This window comes from Pipistrellus kuhlii, unplaced genomic scaffold, assembly GCF_014108245.1.
Source record: "Pipistrellus kuhlii isolate mPipKuh1 unplaced genomic scaffold, mPipKuh1.p scaffold_m20_p_4, whole genome shotgun sequence".
Taxonomy (NCBI): Eukaryota; Metazoa; Chordata; class Mammalia; order Chiroptera; family Vespertilionidae; genus Pipistrellus; species Pipistrellus kuhlii.
Window position 1 is genome coordinate 88,015,287 of NW_023425540.1, and position 20,347 is coordinate 88,035,633.

The following is a 20,347-nucleotide window of genomic DNA, read 5'->3' on the forward strand; positions in this document are numbered from 1 at the left end:
GAGGAGAGTCCATACTCAGGTCCCCCATCCCTGACTAGGTAGCAGCCTTCACCAAGTTAGTGCAGACCCAGGGTGCCCCTGTGTGAAGTGGGGGAGGGGGTAATGACACCTGCCCTTTGCGGTGTTGTGATGATTCATAGCACACGCATTCTAAGGGCATTCGTTTCCATTGCTGGGAGAGATCATTTGTACGGCCACTCTGGAAAACGTTTGGATAGAATCTACCAAAACTAAAAGCATGTCTATTCTGTGACCAAACAAATATTTCTCTTAGTACATTCCCAAGAGAAATGGGCGCATAATGTCCATCAAGCAATAGCTACATGAGTGTACAGAACCTCAAATTAAAAACAATGTAGTCGTTCATCAATGGGAGAACAGACGAATTAATTATGGCACAATGACACAATGGAATACAGCTGAACAATTTAAAATAAAATGACTCACATGTGCAATAACACGACTGAACCTCTTAGGGGTGCTGTTGAGAGAAAACAGGCGATGCCTATGCACTGGGAGGGTCATTTACATGAAGGGCATGAATGAGCAAAATCAGTCTCTGGTGATAAGATTCAGGAGAGTAGCCAGAAAGAGATAGTAGTATTGACAGGGGAGAGGCATGAGGGAGCCTTTGGAGGTGCCCCAATCAATAAGACAGATTCTTTCATTGCCCCATTCATTTCAGCAACAGCATTTATTGAGCACCCACTGTGTTTTAAGCACTCCCTGGGGAGAAGACTGGTCCTTCCCAACCTGAAGTTCAATGCTGACATTGGAAGCCTGTCAGTGTCACTCTGTCTCCTGGGGGCACAGCCTTCCTCAGGAATTTGGGGAAATTGCTAAAAAGATTTCCCCCTTTATCTGGCAGGAAGCGGTGGACCGAAATGAGAAATGGCGGGGAAGCTCAGCAGAGCGGCAGACCCCTGCATGCGCCATGCCCGAGGTCGGAGCGCCACTTAGCATTTCATCCTGGCAAACCTGGCTGCTTTAATCAGGATCACGTGGCCGGAGCCATGTGTGACACTTCGAAGGGAAAGAATTTAAGCCTCCATGTCTCACTGCCTGGAGTATCAGCTTTGTCCTTCTGCTCTTAATGCTGTTATCTCATCCGCACACTTGGTTTTCTGCTGAGCAGACGCTCTTGAAAGGCACATTAGCAGGGAGAAGCAGTGCGTGCCGAGAAACCTGGGTCGAGCTGCTGACCCTCCTGCTCCGGAAGCCTGCTCCAGTGGGTGTGGGCATGAAAAAGCCTGGGAAGAGCCAGTGCTCCTAAGCCAGGTCCCAGGGAGATCTTTCTAAAATGCAAATCGGATCAAGATAATCACTAGCTTAAAATCCTCCAGTGGCCCCACACCAATCACAGCATAAACTCAACTCCTTGCCCACCTTGGAGCACCAGGGCATGCCTGCTGCTCCTGCCCACCCCCAATCTCTCCTCCTCCAGGTCCAAGCCATGCCCGCAGGGCTGCTTCCACTTGGATCCCACCCCTCACAGCCAGAGTGAAGACTGCCCTTGTCCTTCAAGATTCTCAGTGTCAACTCTTCCAAGAAGCTTTCTCACCTAGTTATGCCACCACCAAATTTCATCTTCTACCTTCACTAAGAAGCAATCGGATTGTGCCTCGGTTCTGGGTTTTTATTCTTTTTTCTTTCCTTTCCTTGTAGACTGTAAGCCCTTTGAGGGCAGGGTTGGGTCCTATTCATCTTTGTATGTTCCAACTCTTAGCAGACAATACAACAGAGTTTGTTAAAGGAAAGAGGGGTTAGAGGGAGGGGTAGAAGAGAAGGGGAGGTGAGGAAGGGAGGAATGGAGGCAGAGGGCATCTAGTGGATGAGGAAACTCAATGCAACCAAAGGGATTGAGGATGAATTTTTGGACAGGCTTCTCCTATGGATCTTGATGGATGACCAGGAATCTGGCCAGTTAGATTTGAGGGGAGAACTCACGCAGGGGGAGAACCTGCACAAGGGTCCACAGTCAGGAAGATGGCTCACAGGGACAGGAGGGCTGGGAGAGGAGGCAAGAGGTGGCAAGATGGGGCCCAAGTGCCAATGTGAGATCAGAGGACTCTGCATTCTGCTCTCACAGCTAGCAATTCAGCCCACAGGAGGGTCAAGTCAAGCAGGTAAGAGCCAGTTGAAGAGGGAAAGCTGGTAGTGATGATTGGTTAGAGCTGGTTAGATAACCCAGAATCTGGGTAATGAGAGTGTGGACCAGAGCACTGGGGATATGCCAAGGGGAGAATGGATAAGCTTTGCTGATTTCAGGCTGAGAGTGAGAGAGAGAGTCGCAAAGAATGCTGGGAACAAGGAGCTGGCAATGCCTTAAGTACACAGGAAGAGAAGTAATAGAAGAGGTGGCTGCTAGGCAGCTCCGAGTTGACTGCTGGGGATCTCCATGAGACACGTGGCATTGGGATGGATGGCACCTGTCTGCACTGTCCCCTCCTGTGCCCAGGTAGACATTACTAATTGATGGAGTCACTCTCTCCTGCTGAGAACAGAGATGGCCTTAGCGCCACTCCTATTTGACTGGCATCTCTAAGTGGTGTGTTGCCTATTTCCCATACCTCCTCACAGGCATCTTAACCTGGGGTTGGGGGATTGAGAGCTGAAAGACATGGTTGGCCTTCATTGTCCCAATGAGGAAGCTGAGGTCCTCGGAGAGGCTGGGGTTGTGGGGGAGCAGAGCTAGGAACAGAATCCCCCACTGTGCCAAAGCTCCTGCTCATGCATTCAGCTGCCTCTCAGAGGGTAACTCACGGTACAGTCCTGGCAGCTCTCACAGTAATTATGAACAAGAGCATAAAAGACCGATGAACCTGCCTCAAGAAGAAACTGGCTCCTTTTATTTTTTTTTCTTTTAGAATCAGACATCAGACCATAGTCAATTCCCAGTGGAATAAAGGCTGGGCTAGTGGTAAGTAGGTGTACATGGCAGGGGTGCAGAGAAGGGAATAGAATATAGGGCTGTGGTGATTTCTTCCTTGGGCTTCACAGCATGGATCTGAACAGCATGGATCACTTTTGCTAAATTCCAAAAGGTGGCAGCATTCCATTATTCATTTCCTGCCGAAGCTGCAGCAGGGAACATCCTACAGAATGGACATGGGATGAAGTTAAGACACCCAGATGGCGGGAGGTCAGGACAGCTGGACAGCCCAATACTGAGAGGGAGGCTGGTGCCGGGGGACAAAGGGAAGATGCAGGGTGGAAAGGCACTGGAGAGGTGCTCCTGCCCCAGGACACCAAGAAAACCTCACCTTGGGACTTTCCTAGCACAGGCTCTGGGTGCACAGACCCAGGTTGATGCCCGGTATCATTCCCTCCTTAGAGTGTGGGTAAGACCTGTGACCTGCTACTAACCAACAGAAAAGATGCCTGCGATGCCAGTCCCATGACTGTGTTAGAACATAGATGTATGAGACACCACTTTGCTGGCCTGCCCTAGAGAGCGCCCCCAGCTGGCCTTGAGGAAGCAAGCTGCCATAGTGTGAACTGCCATGAGGGGCCACATGGCCGGGCACTGCAGGCAGCCTAAAGCAGAGGGCCCCATCCTACAGCTGCAAGGAACTGCATTCCCCCAACAACCAGTGAGCACGGAGGGACCCAGTGAGCTCCAGATGAGACCCCGCCCAGCCGGTGCCTTGTTTGCAGCCTGTGAGATACTGAGGGCCCAGTGCCTTGCTCATGGGTGATGAATGGGTGTTGTTTTAAGCTAAGTTTCAGGTGATTTTTTATTCTGCAAAGGAAAATGAATACAGTCTATTTCAGTTACAGAAAAGTGTAGAGGTTATGAAATACTGCTCTGAAATGAGGCAGAGCAAAATGGAAAGTAGGCTCTGCACTTAACTGCACTCTGTCTCCAGTATAGTCACGGAAGAGGAGAAATGAGTGTAATGTCCTTCTGGCTGGAGCAGTGTCACCTCCGTTTGCTTTAGGACATTCACTCCAAAGCCAAGCCCAGGATGCAGTATGAACTTGCATGTTTTGGCCTCATTTCCAAAATGCTTCTCATCGAGTGGGCATTTGACCACAGATCAACCCAATATTTAAAGACAGGCCTATGTCATGTATCCAAGGTTCACCTCAACACAACCACTTCATCTAGTGCTTAAGCCAAACTCAAATCTGCTCTAATATTCAAGCAAAGTGTGGCTGCCTTCGATGGATCCAAAACAGAAAGGTTGGCCTCCAAGCTGGCCTCCTCCAATGGAATCTTTTCCAAGTAACTGACCAGGTGTGATTTCCCCTTTCCTGCTGAGTCCAGAATCAACCCCACATCTAAGATGTCCCCCGAAATGTTCCTTGCACCACTGAACAGAAGCAGCTGGCCTTACCCTCAGCTCAACTCAGCTCAGGCCACAGTCTAATCCACAATGGCTAGTCACAGCAGGCTGCCACCAACAGAGGTCACAGAAATTATTGCTTCTACCGCTGACACATTAGGGTGGGAGTCTGACCCCTGGGTTCCAGCCAGAAGGACCCACAACAGCAGCATTGTGAGGGTTGGGGTGGGGAAAAGGAAGAGCGTTAGGGTCGTCAGATCTTCGCAGCATGAATCTTAAAATTCTGCAGCCTCCTGTGGGGAAACAAGCAGAATAGAATCTTTGCTTCCAGTAGAGAGAACCCATTGCCTTAATGAGATGGTGCTGGGAGCTAGGACTATCGAACCTAGCTCAACCCAAGAAAGCTGAAAATCCAGGGGCGCTTTTCTAAGCTCCTGAAAAACCAACAGGCCTCAGCCACCTTTAGTCCTATTGTGGGCAATAGCATTTAAGGTGGGGAAGTTTTCTCCCCACTTTCCAACTATTTTTCCCTTCAAAAGCTCCTTCGCTGTACCTCCAACTTCAAGACACTGGTAAGTCACTTTCCTGCTCCAGGCTCCATTTTTCCATCTGTAAAATGGGTTTAATGTCTTTTTGCTTTCTTTTCATAGACCTGGCATTAGGTTACAAGAATCGTATAGAACTATTAAGACATAATTACTTTAAAATTATGAGAAGTATGATAGCCAACCTCCAAAGTGGCTCAGATCAACCATCTGGGCATTTGTCAGTGTGTAGGCCCTACCACATACCATCAGGGATGATTGGCAGGAGGGATGGAATGCAGCAGAGGTGACGGCATGTGACTTCTGAGGACAGATCATAAAAGGAGTCCTGCCCCCTCCCCCTCAGATTTCTTACTCTAGGCCCTAGAGTCTAGGGGAAGCCACTAACCATGTCATAAGGACACTCAGCAGCTTTATGGAGATACCCACACAGGAGACACTGAGGCCACCTGACAATGACATCATAAGTGAGCCATCCTGGAAGTGGATCCTGTAGCCCCAGTCAAGCCTTCCAATAACAGTACTCCAGTTCATGAGAGACCTTGAGCCAGAACCATCCATCTAAAGCCATTCCCAGGTTCTGAACCCACGGAAACTATGAGATCATGTTAGTCCTTTTAAATCGCTAAGGTCCAGGGTAAATGGTTTATGTGGCAAGAGATAATGAATACACTTTCTTCCTCTGCAAATCATTTCCACACATAAAACATGGGGAGACTATTTCACAGGATTGGTGTGAAGATACAAGGCTGTTCTCCAGTGACAGGCTGGGCCAGAGGGGGAGTCTAGCCTGTGGGACTTTGGATGCACTAGTTCATTTCACTGGAGTGTAGGTTTCCCCAGCCACAAAACGGAGATAGAAGCAGCACTTATCTAATGGGGTCATTGTGGGGACTTAATGAGAACAGAGATGAAGTACTTAGTCAACTTCAAAGAGGGACCAAAAATGTCGGTTGTATGACTGTCATTTCTCATCATCTTACCTTACCTCTTCTTCCTTCTTCTCTCAGCATCATAGATGAACACTTCTTTTGGGTGATCCAGAAATCTATTATAAAACCCCAGCCTCAAAAGTCATTTTAGGGAACAGACAGAGGCCAAGACATGGGTTCTTGGAGAGTCGAGTGTGTGCCAAGTACCAGAACAGATGGGGCACACAGTAGAGGAAGCATGCCAAATGCAGAGCACACATATGGACACTACTCAGGGTCACAGGAGCAATTTTGATAAAAGAATTTACTCTCAGCCATTTCCTTATCACTATCACAATGTCCTCCCATAGCTACATTATTATTTCCAAACTCTTTTTCCATGCTCATTTTTTCTTTAAATCAACTTCACCCTTTTTACTTAAATATTTTCAAAAGAAATTTCATACCACTGCTATAAATGAAAAGCCAGTTTCGCTTGCTATAAAGATAATCATAAAACTAAATACATAATGATCACTACAAAACGACAACAAAAAAGTCCATGTGCCCTTCACCTCATCACACGGTCACAACAGTACACAAACACCACCTTGTGGGAAGGACCACGAGAGTCTGGCGGGAGTGCGTAGGGAACAGTGATGGAGGGAGCACCTTTGATCTCTGCTGCTGTTACCAGTGCCTGGACGACTTATGGAGAAGGCAAGGCATCCACACCACCAACACTCACAATCACCTGCCCTAGGACCACAAGTCCAATGCCAGGATGTGGGCCCCAAAGCACTCAGTGAGCACCGCACGGGGATAATCAAATAATATTAAATTTCCTTTCCATTTCCAAGCACCTCGGGGTCTATCCTCACATCAAGAAGTAAAGACGAGCCCATGGCTCTACCACCAGTCACTGATCCCCCAGATCTGCTCCCAAAGGAACTGGCCTTAACCAAAAGGAGAGCTCAGCTTTCCTATCAGGCTCCACACCGGCTGACTCTGGCCCCAGGTGCTTCCTAATAGAAATTCTGTGAACGCTTGGGAACCTTGATTCCCCTCAAGCCCAGTTACTACTCCAGCAAGATTGGTTTCAGGTGCAAACCACTCCTGGTGATTGATGACGGAGCCCAGGGAGGCTGAACAGGGTGCAAAAGCAGTTTCAAAATTGAATCTGGTCAGCAAAACGCATCTACTCACCAAGTCCTCTGGACTGTTCCTGGCACTGGAGAGGAGGGCTGAATTTTCAGGGTTGTAGTCCTGGCAAAAACAAGAACAAGAGGGGGGGGGGTGCACAGTGAGAACATAGTTCCAATTTGGAATAACCCCAAGAATTTTGAGACCTTTAGCCACAATCATTCATTTATTCATTCATATTCACTCTCCCCCGGCTGCTCTCCCCCCTCGAGACCTGCACTGCCCAATGCCCAGTACAGCAGCCACAAGCCACATATGGCTTGTCTAAATTCAAATATGCTATTAGTATAAATTACACACTGGATTTTGAAGACTGCATAGGGGGGAAAAAAGGAATGTAAAATACCTCATTAATATTAATATCTCATTAATATCTTTATATCAATTACATGTTAGAATGATAATATTTAATAATATATAAAAATAAAGTGTATCATTATACTTAAATGTATAAATATATTATGAATATTTAAAATAAAATATATGGTTACAATTAATTTTATCCATTTCCTTTTACTTTTTAATGTGGCTACTAGAAAAAATTAAATTGCCTCTGTGGCTGTCCTGACATCTCTGTTAGACCGCATCTAGGTTTTCTCCCAGTGCAGACACCACCCTCTCCTGGAGAGCCTCAGGGAGCCACACCCAGCCACCTGTTCCTGGTCTGGGGTTGACTTTCTGCTGGTTCACCCCAACAAGTGCTCATGTTAATGGAGTGTCCATGTGCACTCTTGTGTGCCTTTTCTTCTTTAACCCTCACAAAGATGTAAGGGGGAGATTGCAATCTCAGCTCATTTTACACAGAGAGGCTGAGAACTCGGCCAAAATAACTCAGCAGCGCTGCGGCACGGCCAAGGCTCGGACCAAGATGTTAAGGATGGATGTCCACCGTCGTCATATTCTCCCTCCCATGCCTCATCGCCTCCCCGTGAAGCACAGCACACGGCATGTCACAGTCGGTCACCATCCAGCTCTGAGTTGCTGCTCTGCTTCAAAAGTGCCAGCAGGGTCTAAGCTGCACATTTTTCCTCCCTCGAGCCAAGACCCTCTCCTCCTACATCCCTGAGCCTAAGGTCCAGAGACCAGCTCTCCTCCTCAGCCACCTGTCCCTCATTGAGCTAATTAGGAGGAGCTCAGGGAGATGGAGGGGGTGTGACTCAGTCTGCCTTCCTTGGAAGGTGTTTTCTGCCCTTCCTGCCACTTTCCGAGCTTTTCATGCTCTGTACTTGGGTGGGCACCTGCCTGGATCAGGTTAGCACAGTCCCTGTATCATCCTGAACAAAGCGTCAACTCTGTGCCCAATCCCCTGTGCCCATTCCTCTTCTTGCCTTAAAAATTGCAAGAAACACAGAGGTTCTAAGCCAGATGTGGTGTGGGAAACAGGCGAGGTAAGAGATGATGTCTCTCCAGCACCCATTACCCTCTCAGGGATCTGTCACAAATTAGGGTGAGCTCTCAGGGAACAGTGGCAGGTGGCATTAAATGTGACATTATTTGCATTAAAATGACCTTTAAAGGTTTTATCTTTCACAATAACAGGCTGGTTAAAGCCTCCTGATCAGTGGGACCTGCATGATGGGTTTCTAAGGATGGAGCCAGTAAGACATGCAGGGACCCTGGCTCTCAAAACGCTTGCCAGGCTACCCGGCCCCACTGCACCCTGGGAGGAGTCTGGGGGCTGAGAGAAAGAAAGCAGTTTGAGGAGCTTATGAAGCTGGGTCATGACCCCTAGGTGACCATAGAAGACACATAATTCTACCATAGCACCGACAGTGTATTTTCTAAGGCAAAAGTTGAAATAACTCCTTGACATCTGGATTGATTAGATGACATAATATATTCAAGCCAATCGTTCAGATTTCTGTCATCTCAGAGTGGTGGTGATGGAAACCTTCCTAATTACAAACCAAAAGCCACAGAGCAAATGATTCAAAATCTTGAATAATAATGTTTTAGGCATGAAAAATAAAACCTTAAACAAAGTGTACCAGTAAGACAACTTACTGAACAAAGAGCAATTTCCTACATTTATAAAGAGCTTCCCCAAGTCAATAAGAAAAACACCAATGGAAATCAAAGTGGGAAAAATAAGCCAAGGAGACACCCAGACAAGTCACAAAGGAGATGGCAAGTGTCTGCTCTGTACAATAGAGGATCCTCTACTTCACCCATAGCAAGAGAGATGAAAATTAAGATGATGTATTATTTTTACTGAGACTAGCAAAGATGACAGTCCGGCAACAAATCGAAGCAATAAGAGTGTAGAGAAACGTGTATTCTTTTTTTTTAATTAAATTATTATCTGTGTACATATTTTACCATTGCCCCCCCTTCCCATACATACCCACCCTCCCCAGAGTTTTGTGTCCATTGGTTGTACTTATATGCATGTGTACAAGTCCTTCGGTTGATCTCTTATTGTGTATTCTTATACATAGTGGAATTACACATTGCCCAAAATTTGAGAAGTGATAATATTTAACCATCAATTTCATTTTTTGGAATTTCTGCTATAGAATGTCTGCATGTATGGAAAATGACCAATGATGAAGAGTTATTGAAATGTATAGGTGTGTTTTTTTTTTAATTACAAAATATTGGGAGCAATATTTCCACTACTCAGAGACCAGGTAAATAAGTTAGGTGCATCCAGACACCCTCAGTAAAATAAGGGGAAAAGGAGGCAGCTTAATATGGAATGATTGGGATGGACAGTAAAATGCAGAGTGGTGTGACATGCCACCATCTGAGCATTGTTTTAAGAATATCTGCATGTGTGACATAGGCATTTGAAATGTCTAGAAGATGGATTTTTTAAAATATATTTTTATTGATTTTTTATAGAGAGGGATAGAGAGCTAGAAACATCGATGAGAGAGAAACATTGACCAGCTGCCTCTTGCACACCCCCTACTGGGGATGTGCCTGCAACCAAGGTACATGTCCTTGACTGGAATCGAACCCGGGACCTTTCAGTCCGCAGACCGATGCTCTACCACTGAGCCAAACCGGTTTCGGCGAAGATGGATTTTTTTAGAATTCTTTTAAAAATGGCTGACTTTGCTGAGCAGGATAGGATAAGTCAGGAAACTCATTTTACTCTTCTGACTCTTAATTGTGTATTCTGGGCATGTATTTTCATTGAAAAATATTTATTTTATCCTACAATTTTTATTTTATTGCGTAAAGAAAAACCATTTAAAGGAATAACATAGAGCAATACTAGCAGAGTCCTTTGGGTATGGAATTAATTTTTATCATTTTCTGGGGGAAAAACCTTAGCTCACACAATGTGGCAAATTATTTGGAGTTTCTTTGAACAAAGGCCTGCCACCGTGGTCTGAATGCAGAAATATTGGCATTAATGGCTTTCACCCAGAAATTCAAACATGAGGCACACAAGTACACTTGCATTTTTTGGTTCCCAGGGCAGGCAGTACTAATCGAGTGCTGCACTCTCCTGCTGAGCCCAGATGCAGTATCAGGATCCAATTCAACACACTCAGAAATGTCACCCATCTACACACTGACATGACAGCTGAAATCAAATCCCGTCCCTGAGTAGGGTGGTGTAGGCCCAGAAATTTGGAAGCAGGGTCTCCATTCACGTGACTCCTCAGCCTGGATGTGAATTTATATCACCAGCTTTTCTTGCCCTGCTGGGACCCCCACAGGTGCCTGGCATTGCAGCAGCCAACTTTCCAAGGTCCAGCTTCTGAAAATTCATTTGGACCCCACCTACCATCCCAGATCAAACCACCCAGAGCCCTTCTGAGGAGACAGACGCCTGTTAACCTTCAGCAAGGAACTCCCCCATTTCTCCCAACTTAGAAAATTCTGTGTAAATGTCAGATTAAGCTCTTCATTCCTCTGCTTTTAAAATGAGAGATAAAATTTAGCTCCCTATTCCCAGATGTTAAAATCTCTGCTTCTCCCCAGGGCAAAGAAATCAATGTGAGTAAGCTCCGCATTTTTTCCCCTCAGAACACGACCACTTCCAGCAATTTATTTGACTGACTATGCCTTCTATTACCATGTAAATTGTTTCAGACTGCAGGGAAAAAAAAGTATTAATCTCCTCTCAGTAAGTCATAAAATAAAGAAATCAATTTCAAGGTCAATTTAGCCCAAATAACACCTGCTGCCCTTTTTTGTTACATGCAAACTCCTCTGAAATGTGAGGCTGTTGTCTAAGGCGTCAATATGCAGCTACAGAGAACTGCTGTAACATCAGCCAGGGAAGCACCAGCGGAGACACTGGCCCAGTGGCTGAGTATGAATATGGAAAGAACAGGGTTAACAAGACTCAGCAAAATGACCCTCTGCAGGCCAAGGAAGGAGAGTAGGAGAAGAAAAATGGAGGTCAGAGTTGAATTCAAGGTAGGATTCTGGTTGACTTGCTGTGTGATTCCAGAAAAGTTACCTAACCTCTCTGGACTTCAGAGTCTGTATCTGTAAAATTACTTAAAATAAGATGAGGATTATGTCATCTTACAGGACCCTTCAGCGCAGTCCTTTTTGGGCTTTGTCAAAGTTAGACACCCAGGAGAACTGTCCTAGACAGCCTGATTTATGCAGCTACACTTCACCAAGAGTCAGGGTTGTGTTGTGGTTAAGGGAACAGGCTCTGGGTCTGAGTGTGTCCAAACTGTCTTTTTTCCATTCATGAGCTTCTTGACTCCAGACAAGATACTCCAGACTAGTCCCTGAGTTTCTTCCTCTGGAAAATGGAAGTAATGGCATGACCTGTTTCTAGAGGAAGAAAATTATCATACACTTTTAGTGGGTGAGTGACTCGACTTGCGGAAGTGGCGTGACTTGTCCGGGTTTCATAGCTTAGACCAGGCAGCTCCAGGCCTGAACCCTGGATCCCATGCACCCAAAGCTGTGCACGTCCCCTAGGCAGCACTGCCTTTAGGTTTATCCTGGCCCCAAGGTGGAGAGGGTGTCACAAAGCCAGAGCCTCCTAGCATACGCATGACTTCCCTCGCAAACCCCGGGGACAAACAAGGCATTTCCACAGCACGCTCCCATCTCCTCTGCCAGCACCCACAAACCCACCTGATTAGACGTCACAGATGGGGCCAGCCTGTCCCATGGGTGGAACCCCTCCCTTCAGGAGACAGTTTCTCCAAACCTCGCCCCACACACACCACCCCAGCCCTGGCCTTAGATAGCCTCGCGTAGAATTTTATTTTTCAACTACATGTAGCATGTTGACAAGGTGCCCCTAGGAACCATGATATCCATCCTCCCCTCGATTCAGCCAAAGCCAGTCCTGTGTTCGCACCTGCCCACCCAATCCGCTACAGGACTGACTGCCCCGCCTGGGAAATGGCTCCTCCTGCAGGTGCCTGCCCCCTCAGCATCCCCGTGCTCCTGCCTGAACTCAGATCCCTTTGAAGGCAGCTGTTTCCACAAAGGCCCCCCTGTCTCCGTTTCCTCTCCCCCTACAGTGCGTCCTCTGCTCTTCAGCCAGAAGAGTGGTCTCCAAGCGTAAACTGGTTCACGTCACTCCCACGTACACACCCTTCCAGCCCCCATGTCACTGGAGCACTGCAGCTGCCTATTGTTTATGTGAAGGATACAATGAGAACTGTGGTCCTTGAACATGTCCCTCGGTCTTGGGGACACTGAACGGCCCACATCTGACAACGCTAACTATCATGCAACTGCCAAGGAAGTGCCCGGCCTTCTGGGATGCAAGGCTTGAAAAGCAACACCAGTTCACTGAGCATTTACTAAGTACTTTCGTGTTAAATGGCAGAAGATGGTTAAGTGGCAGAAGCTGGTAGGAGAATTGGGCTCTGTGCCACAGTTCTCAGTCACTTTGTCTAGAAACAGCTTTATTGAGATAAAATTCATGTAACATACAATCCGCTTACTTAAAGTGTACACTTCAGTATTTTTTAGTACAGTTATACATACATCCAACTATCACCACACTCATTTTTAGAACATTCCATCTCCTCCAAAAGAAATACTATACCTTTTCATTATCACCCCTGTCCCATCCTACTCCCCAACCCTCCCTGACCACTCACCAACTATCAGTTTACGTATTGTGGGCTTTCGTGGAAGTGGAGTCGTATGACACGTGGTGTTCTGTGGCTGGCACAATGTTGCCGAGGTCGATTCAAACTGTAGCATTATCAGAATGCATTGCTTTTTTATGACTGAAAAAATATTCCATTTAATGGACAGATTCCCATTCTGTTTATCCACAAGTTTTTTGATGGACATTTGGGCTGTTTTGACTTTGGGGCCACCATGAATAAAGCTACGGAAAGCATCTTTGTGCATGTTTTAATGTGGACATGTTTTCTGTCCCCTTGGGTGTCCACCTAGGAGTGGAATTGCTGGGTCAGATGCTGACTCTGTTTAATCCTTTGAGGAACTACCACACTATTTTACAAAGTGGCTGCATCATTTTATATTCCCACCAGGAATGCAGGAGGTTTCCAGTTTCTCTCTGTTCTCTTCAATGTGTTTTAGTACCTGTGTTTTTTTTTTATTCCAGCCATCCCGGTGAGTGCGACGGGTTATCTGATTGTGGTTTGGATTTGTGTTTCCCTGAAGGCGAATGATGTGCTTGTCGGTCGTTTGCATGTCTTCCCTGAGAATCGTCTATTCACATCCTTTGCCCATTTTTAATTGGGTTGTCCTTTTATAATTGAGTTGTAGGAGTTCTTTATAAATTCTAGATATAAGTCCCTTGTCAGATATGTTATTTGCAAATATCCTCTCCTATCCTGTGGGCTGTCCAGTCGTTTCTGAACAATGTCTTACATGAAAGCAGCTTGGTTATGTCTGTTGCAGATAAGCAACCAATGTCACAGCAGCTTTTCAGAGCTTTCTATCCCAGTGCCCCTGGCAGTTAGGACTTCGACATACATTTTGGGGACCACTACCCATCCCACTGAACAACCAAACAAAAATTGCCAAGACTTGAACCCATATAAATAGAGTCAGTCTCACTGGTGGTGAAAATAACTGGTGGTGAGTTACTGGTGGGTAACTCTTTAATCTCCCCTGGTTGGCAACAGAGTGCAGCCAGGCTGTGAACCACTGATCTAAGCCCTGGGTAAATGCTGTGGTGGTCCCGGAGCTAAGGTCACCCCATGGGTGGCAGGACATCTGCAAGTAGCAGTGCCAGATTCCCCGCCATGTGCTCCTGTGATTCTCACCTACCATGGCAGCTGCCAACCCCAAACTGCTCTCTCTAAAGAGAGGCACGTGAGTTGAGACATCGATAGTCACAAAGAAAAACACAGCTGTACTGCAGAGTGTATCCAGGGAGCTGGGACAAAATCTGCAGTTTAAAATGCAGCAAAGTCAAAGAGTGGAAACAACCTGAGTGCCCATCAACCAATGAATGGATAACTAAATGCAGCCTATATAATAATTCAATGGAGCATTCATTATTCAGCCATAAAAAGGAGTAAAATTCTGATAAATGCTACAACATGGGCAGATCTTGCAAATATTGTAATAAGTGAAATAAGCTAGACATGTGAAATCACAGACCAGAACAGACAAGTCTGTAAAGACAGAAAGGTTACTAGTGGTTTCGAGGGGCCAGGGAGAGGGGAATATGGAATAAAACTTCTTAGTGGATACAGAGTTTTATTTGGTGAAGATAAAAATGTTTGGCACAAGACAGAGGTGGTGATTGCACAATACTGTGAATGTACTAAATGCCACTGCATTATTACTCTTCCAAACAATAATTTTATGCTATGTTAACTTTACCTCAATTTAAAAACAAAAGCCAGAAAAAATAATAATCCCAACAGTCTCAGACTTCTGTCACTCTTTTGGTGCCTCAACCATATCCTATATAATAAAGAGGTGATATGCAAATTGACCATCATAACCTCACACAGGATGGCTTCCCCCATGTGGTCACAAGATGGCCACCACAAGATGGATGGCAAAGGAGGGCAGTTGTGTGTGATCAGGCCAGCAAGGAAAGGCAGTTAAGGGTGGCCAGGACAGCAGGGAAGGGCAGTTGGGGGGGGTGGGGGGACCAGGCCAGCAGGGGATAACAGTTGTGAGAGGCCAAGCCAGCAGGGGAGGGCAGTTGGGGGAGACCAGACTGGCAGGGGAGGGCAGTTGAAGGAGCCAGGTTGGAAAGGAAGGGTAATTGGGGGCAATTGGGCTGGCAGGGGGGCAGTTAAGTGTCAATCAGGCTGGCAGGGGAGTGTTTAGGGGTTAATCAAGCTGGCAGGCAGAAGCAGTTAGGGGCAATCAGGCAGGCAGGCAAATGAACGGTTGGGAGCCAGCAGTTCTGGATTGTGAGAGAGATGTCCGACTGCTGGTTTACCCAAGGGATCCCAGATTGGAGAGAGTGCAGGCTGGGCTGAGGGACAACCCTCCCCTCCCCCGCAGTGCACAAGTTTCATGCACTGGGCCTTGAGTTTTTCAATAAAAAGAAATATATAAAACCACAGGCTTCTATGTATATCCATACAATCAAAAGAAGTTTTTTTCTTCTGTTCATCTCAAAAGCCATTAAAATTAATAGGGTCTTCATTTGTAATGTCTAGTAGAGTTACTAACTCACTGAATCAAGAAACAAGTGTGAGTGATAGCTGAACTGTGGTCCCCCCAATGCAAGGAGAATTTCAATCCCCTATCAGTGAGTGAGGCATATATAATCAGGTGCAGGGATAGCATCTGACACCCGAAGGTTGGGGACACTCAGGAGAGAACAGCCCACCTGCTTGTGTGGCCCTGCAAAGGGAGATGTTTGAGAATAAAACAGGAGAGTGAGGATAAAAACCAGTTGGGAAAGAGCACTTCATTGCTGTGCCCTTGCTAGGAAACTCACGCATGCACAATGTCCATTTGCACATGGGCAACAATATCTGAAAGAGACGTAATGAGTCAAGGGAAGATGGGACACAGAATGCTGGGAGATGCCGCATGGAGATAAAGGAAGGCATTAGCAATGCAAGATGAAACTCGGACATATTTCTGGCTGCAGATGCTGAACACAGCACTCAAGTTTTCCCAAGGACGAGAACAGCAGGAGGCTGGGTGAAGGAGCCGGGGGTTATTACAGTTTTTGCAAAATGAAGTCGGGAGAATGGCAAAACAAATGAAGTGTTAAATAAATGCTTCCTGAATGGACTCACAAGGGAGAACACTAAAATTAGGATGTCTGACAAGGGCTTTTTATCCAATCTGCCCAGGATTTCTTCGGGGTTCCTGAGAGGGAATTGTCAGTAACCTGTATGACATCACGGACCATTTGTGCAGAAATGGGATAGCTGGCAGGGACCGGTTTGGCTCAGTGGATAGAGCATCAGCCTGCGGACTGAAAGGTCCTGGGTTAGATTCCGGTCAAGGGCGTGTATCTTGGTTGCAGGCACATCCCCAGTGGGGGGTGTGCAAGAGGCAGCTGGTCGATGTTTCTCTCTCATCAACATTTCTAACTCTCTGTCTCTCTCAATTCCTCTCTGTGTAAAATCAATAAAATATATTTAAAAGAAAGAAAGAAAGAAAGAAAGAAAGAAAGAAAGAAAGAAAGAAAGAAAGAAAGGAAGAAAGAAAGAAAGAAGGAAAGAAATGGGATAGCTGGAGCACAGAGCACTGAGGAGGCTGTTTAGAGGGAGGTGCACTGGACTCAGTGGAACCAGAAATGTCTGGGGTGGCCTTGAGCTTCACCCACAGAGGTCTTTGTGAAGGAAGAGGGCACCAGCCTGAGAATCCCTACATCACAGGGGTAAGAGCATGGGTTCTAGATTCAGGCAACCCAGTGTGGGAGATGCACGACCTTTTCCTTTAGGGAAATGTACTCCATTTCCCTGAGCCTCAGCTTTCCCTTCTGTAGAATGGGGATAACAGCCTCTGTCATAGGAGACAATTATTAAATGAAACCATTATAAGCACCCAATAAATTCTAACTGTTATTATCCCATTTTACAGAGAGGTAACCAAAGCTTATTCATGTGTGTGGCATTCTGTGGCTAGATTTTGGTATGAGTCATATCATTTGATTTCTATGATAACCTATCATTTGACCTCTATGATAACCTATAAGGTCCAAGAGCCAGACTGGACATCCCCCTGCCTGCATGACCTTGGGCATGTTATGTAACCTCTCAGTACCTCAGTTTCATCCTCTGATAAAATGGGGAGAATAACAGCATCTTTCCCTGAGGGTCATTATGCAGCTAAATGAGTTACTACATGAAGGTCTAAGAATAGAGCCTGGTGCTGGCTCAATAAGTGTGACTGTCAATATCATCACAGATATTAGCTCAGCTTTATTAACAAGACCCAGAGAGGATAAGCAAGTTGCCCAAAGATACCAAGTTTATAGGAGATAGAGTCTGTCTCTACCGGTAGCTCCCACTCTTCTTTCCTATGTATCACTCAAAAGGCACTCAGGGCTTAACTAAAGACCACCTCTTCTGGGCAATTCCTAAGCCCACCGAGACCCAGAATGATGTAGAGTGCTATGGACTCGGAGGAGTCTGGGTCCCAGTCCCAGCTCAGTTCCCACTTTGACCTGTGACTGTGGAGGATTGTTTAACCTCTTGGTCTTTAAGGAAGGGAATCATAATAGCACCTCATAATAATAAATCCCTGCCATCGGTCAATGTCTTCTGCTGGCTCCAAGCCAGTGCCCTGAGTGGACAGTGAGACGCTGATTTGGCTAAGTTGTGTCTGTACTTTCATTCAGCTGCTCCTGAGGCATCTGGTCCTTGATGAGATAGCCCGTCCTCCTCTTCAGCTCATCTCTACCCATTGCCCACACCCTGTCTGTCTCCATGCCCCACAAGAACGGCTTCCTGGGAGTGTGGTCAGAGACTCAGGAGCCCTGGGTGTGAGCCAAGTCCTGGCGATTAAGGCTCCCTAGAGACTGCCTTCCCTGCAGAAGAACGAGCTGTCAGCTCTTTTAACGGTGAAATAATTGCAAGTTTGAATGTGGAGTCTATGCCGAACAACTGCAATTAGAAGCCACCTTCTGTTCAGAACAACTGCTGCTTAAGTGTAATCCCTGCATCGTGCATAAACCCCAAATGAGTTTCTCGGTTTTGTTTTCAACTACACTTACTGGGCGACATCACAATGTCCTCCACTCCTTTCCTAAAGCTCACATTGTTCTGACTTCTGGGCACCTTCCTTCGGTTCCTAGGTAGAGTCCAACTGCCTAACCAGGGCCAACAAGGCTTTGCATATGGTCTGTCCCCACTTACTTCCCCATCCTCTTCCTCCACTCTCTCACATCACCCTCTCAGTCTCAGTTCCAGCTGGACCTGCTGTCACCCTGGCTTGGAAAGCTCTCTAGTTCCACATTCTGCTGTGGAACTCCTACACATCCTTTGGGTCACAGTCCAAACATCACCTCCTCCAGGAAGCCTTCTGTGATACATCACACTAGGTATAAAATCCCTGTGACATACCCTGGCCATGCCATGTGCATTGTGGCACTTCCTAAAGCTTATGATTAACTTGAATTTGTTATTTGAATTATTTGCATAATTATTAAGTGGATGGCTGTCTCCCCCACAGAACTGAATTTCCCATTCATGTTCCTTGGGTGCTGCTTTGTTCTATCCCCAAGCAAAGCCCCCGCTGGCATACGGGATGTCCTCAGTACATGTGTTGAATGAAGGCGTGTATAATCATGCAAATGGCTATTCTTCCCAGTGAGTGCAGTCTCCTTGAGAGAGGGCCTGCATCTTAGCCAGATTTCTGTTCCTTCACAGAACCCAGTTCAGCTCTTGGAGCATGAAAAGTGCTTAGTCTAAAGTGGCAGTGTTTTAAGCCGACTCCTACTTAAGCTTCTATTTTTGTTCCATCAGAAAAATGCAAATACGAGTGCAGGGCAGCCATTCCCTGTCCTCCTTTGGATGGGGTCAAGCATAGCCTCTGAGGGTTGTTAGTGTGGGTGTTTGCACTTACCTAGGAAGATAGATAACCCTTTCCACTCCCTAAAGACCCACCCAGCCCTGCTCCCGGAGGCATTAGACCAAGGCCAGGGCTGCGTGGTTATCAGCTCAACCTGCAGACCTCCTCCGGGACATGCATCACTTGGCCTTTCTTACCTGTGTGAGACTGAAAAGGGGCAGGGAAGGACCTGCCCGGATGTATGTTGTTCCAGACTCTGCCATTTGAGGAATGGGATCATTAAGACAGGTTATGACATAAATGTAATACCATCTGCCAAACAGCCTCCCGCATCTGGGTTGCCCTTGGCTGGAATCCCACCAGTTTGCCTTTAATTAAACCTGAGTGTCGGAGCCCCACCCCTGGCCGGCGGGAGGACCAGGAGGCACTGCCCGTGAGCAGAGCCAGGGCAGCATCACACTCCAAGATGGCCCACGTGGGGAGCGCAAAACCCACATGAAGCAGATGTTTGGAAGCTGAAAGCCCCCGGAGGACAATGACGAGTGTTGAAGCAGGACCAGCTGGAGGAGGTATCCCAGCCAAGCAGCCCTGGCCTTGGACTGATGCCCGCGTGCTGATGGCCTGGTGCTGGGAAGCATCCAGTCACTGGTGACTAAGTGGGGTAGGCTGTGCCACCAGGGGGAAAGGGACCACTTCTCCGAGGCTTGAGAAGATCCGCAAACTCAGTGGGCAGCTGGGGATATTTCCCACCAGCCCCATCACCAGTCTCTGCAGCTGCTCCCAGGCCAGAACCAGTGTTCCCGGGACCCAGAAGAGCAAGACTCTCCAGGTGTAACCCTTACCCACCCATCCAGTACTGGGGTCGTTCTTTCCACACCCATCACTGTGCTGGCCCAGGGAGGCCACTGCAGGGAGAGAGATGGGCTCCCCACCCTCTGGCTTCCTGTCTGTTGTGGGACAGGAAGGTATGATAAGTGCCATGGAAGAAGAAGGCCAGTGTGCCATGAGATACCTCTGGTGCGACAAGATCCAAAGATCAACAGACGTTGGCAAAAGAAGTGGGGCTAGAGACAGCCTTGCTGGCGTTTTGGAGACCAACCTACTGCCCTGAAGTATGCAGCAGGGAGAGCCGGAGAAGCAGGCCAGACGCCGATGCAGGATCTCAAAGGACACACCAAGGGCCCTTCTCGGGGAGCAGCAGGTATTGTAGTTTCTGCAAGGTCTGCTGTGTGTTTTTAAACTCTGCCAGGATCCTGGGGGTGCAGAAGTAAATGGATGGGGCACAGTAGGAAGAGGCAAAGGCAATCCAAGACTCCAAGAGGCTATGGAGATGGATGGAAGGAGGGAGGTGGAGGAGAAGGAGGGAGGGGAAGGCAGGGTAACCTCAGGTTTTGAAGCATCTGGGCGCCTCTTTGCTGGTTCCTGAGCCTGAGTCAGGATCCCCATGGAAGTGCCAGCTGGGGAGAGGCGGTGAGTTCAGTTCTGACCTGGTTAGAGAATCAGGGGTGTGTGTGTTCCATGCACTTGAACCTCT

At 47.1% G+C, this 20,347-nt stretch overlaps 1 protein-coding gene across 18 annotated transcripts in view; it reads right to left on the reverse strand.

The window, feature by feature from the left end:
- The window catches only part of RBFOX1 (RNA binding fox-1 homolog 1), a 2,022,031-nt gene that overhangs the window by 1,743,733 nt on the left and 257,951 nt on the right, over positions 1-20,347 (reverse strand). For all 18 annotated transcript variants that reach the window (XM_036410672.2, XM_045571305.1, XM_045571304.1 and 15 more), the window contains exon 2: positions 6,952-7,011. In XM_036410672.2, the coding sequence (XP_036266565.1) occupies positions 6,952-7,011 (60 nt within the window). The remainder of the gene's footprint in view (positions 1-6,951; positions 7,012-20,347) is intronic.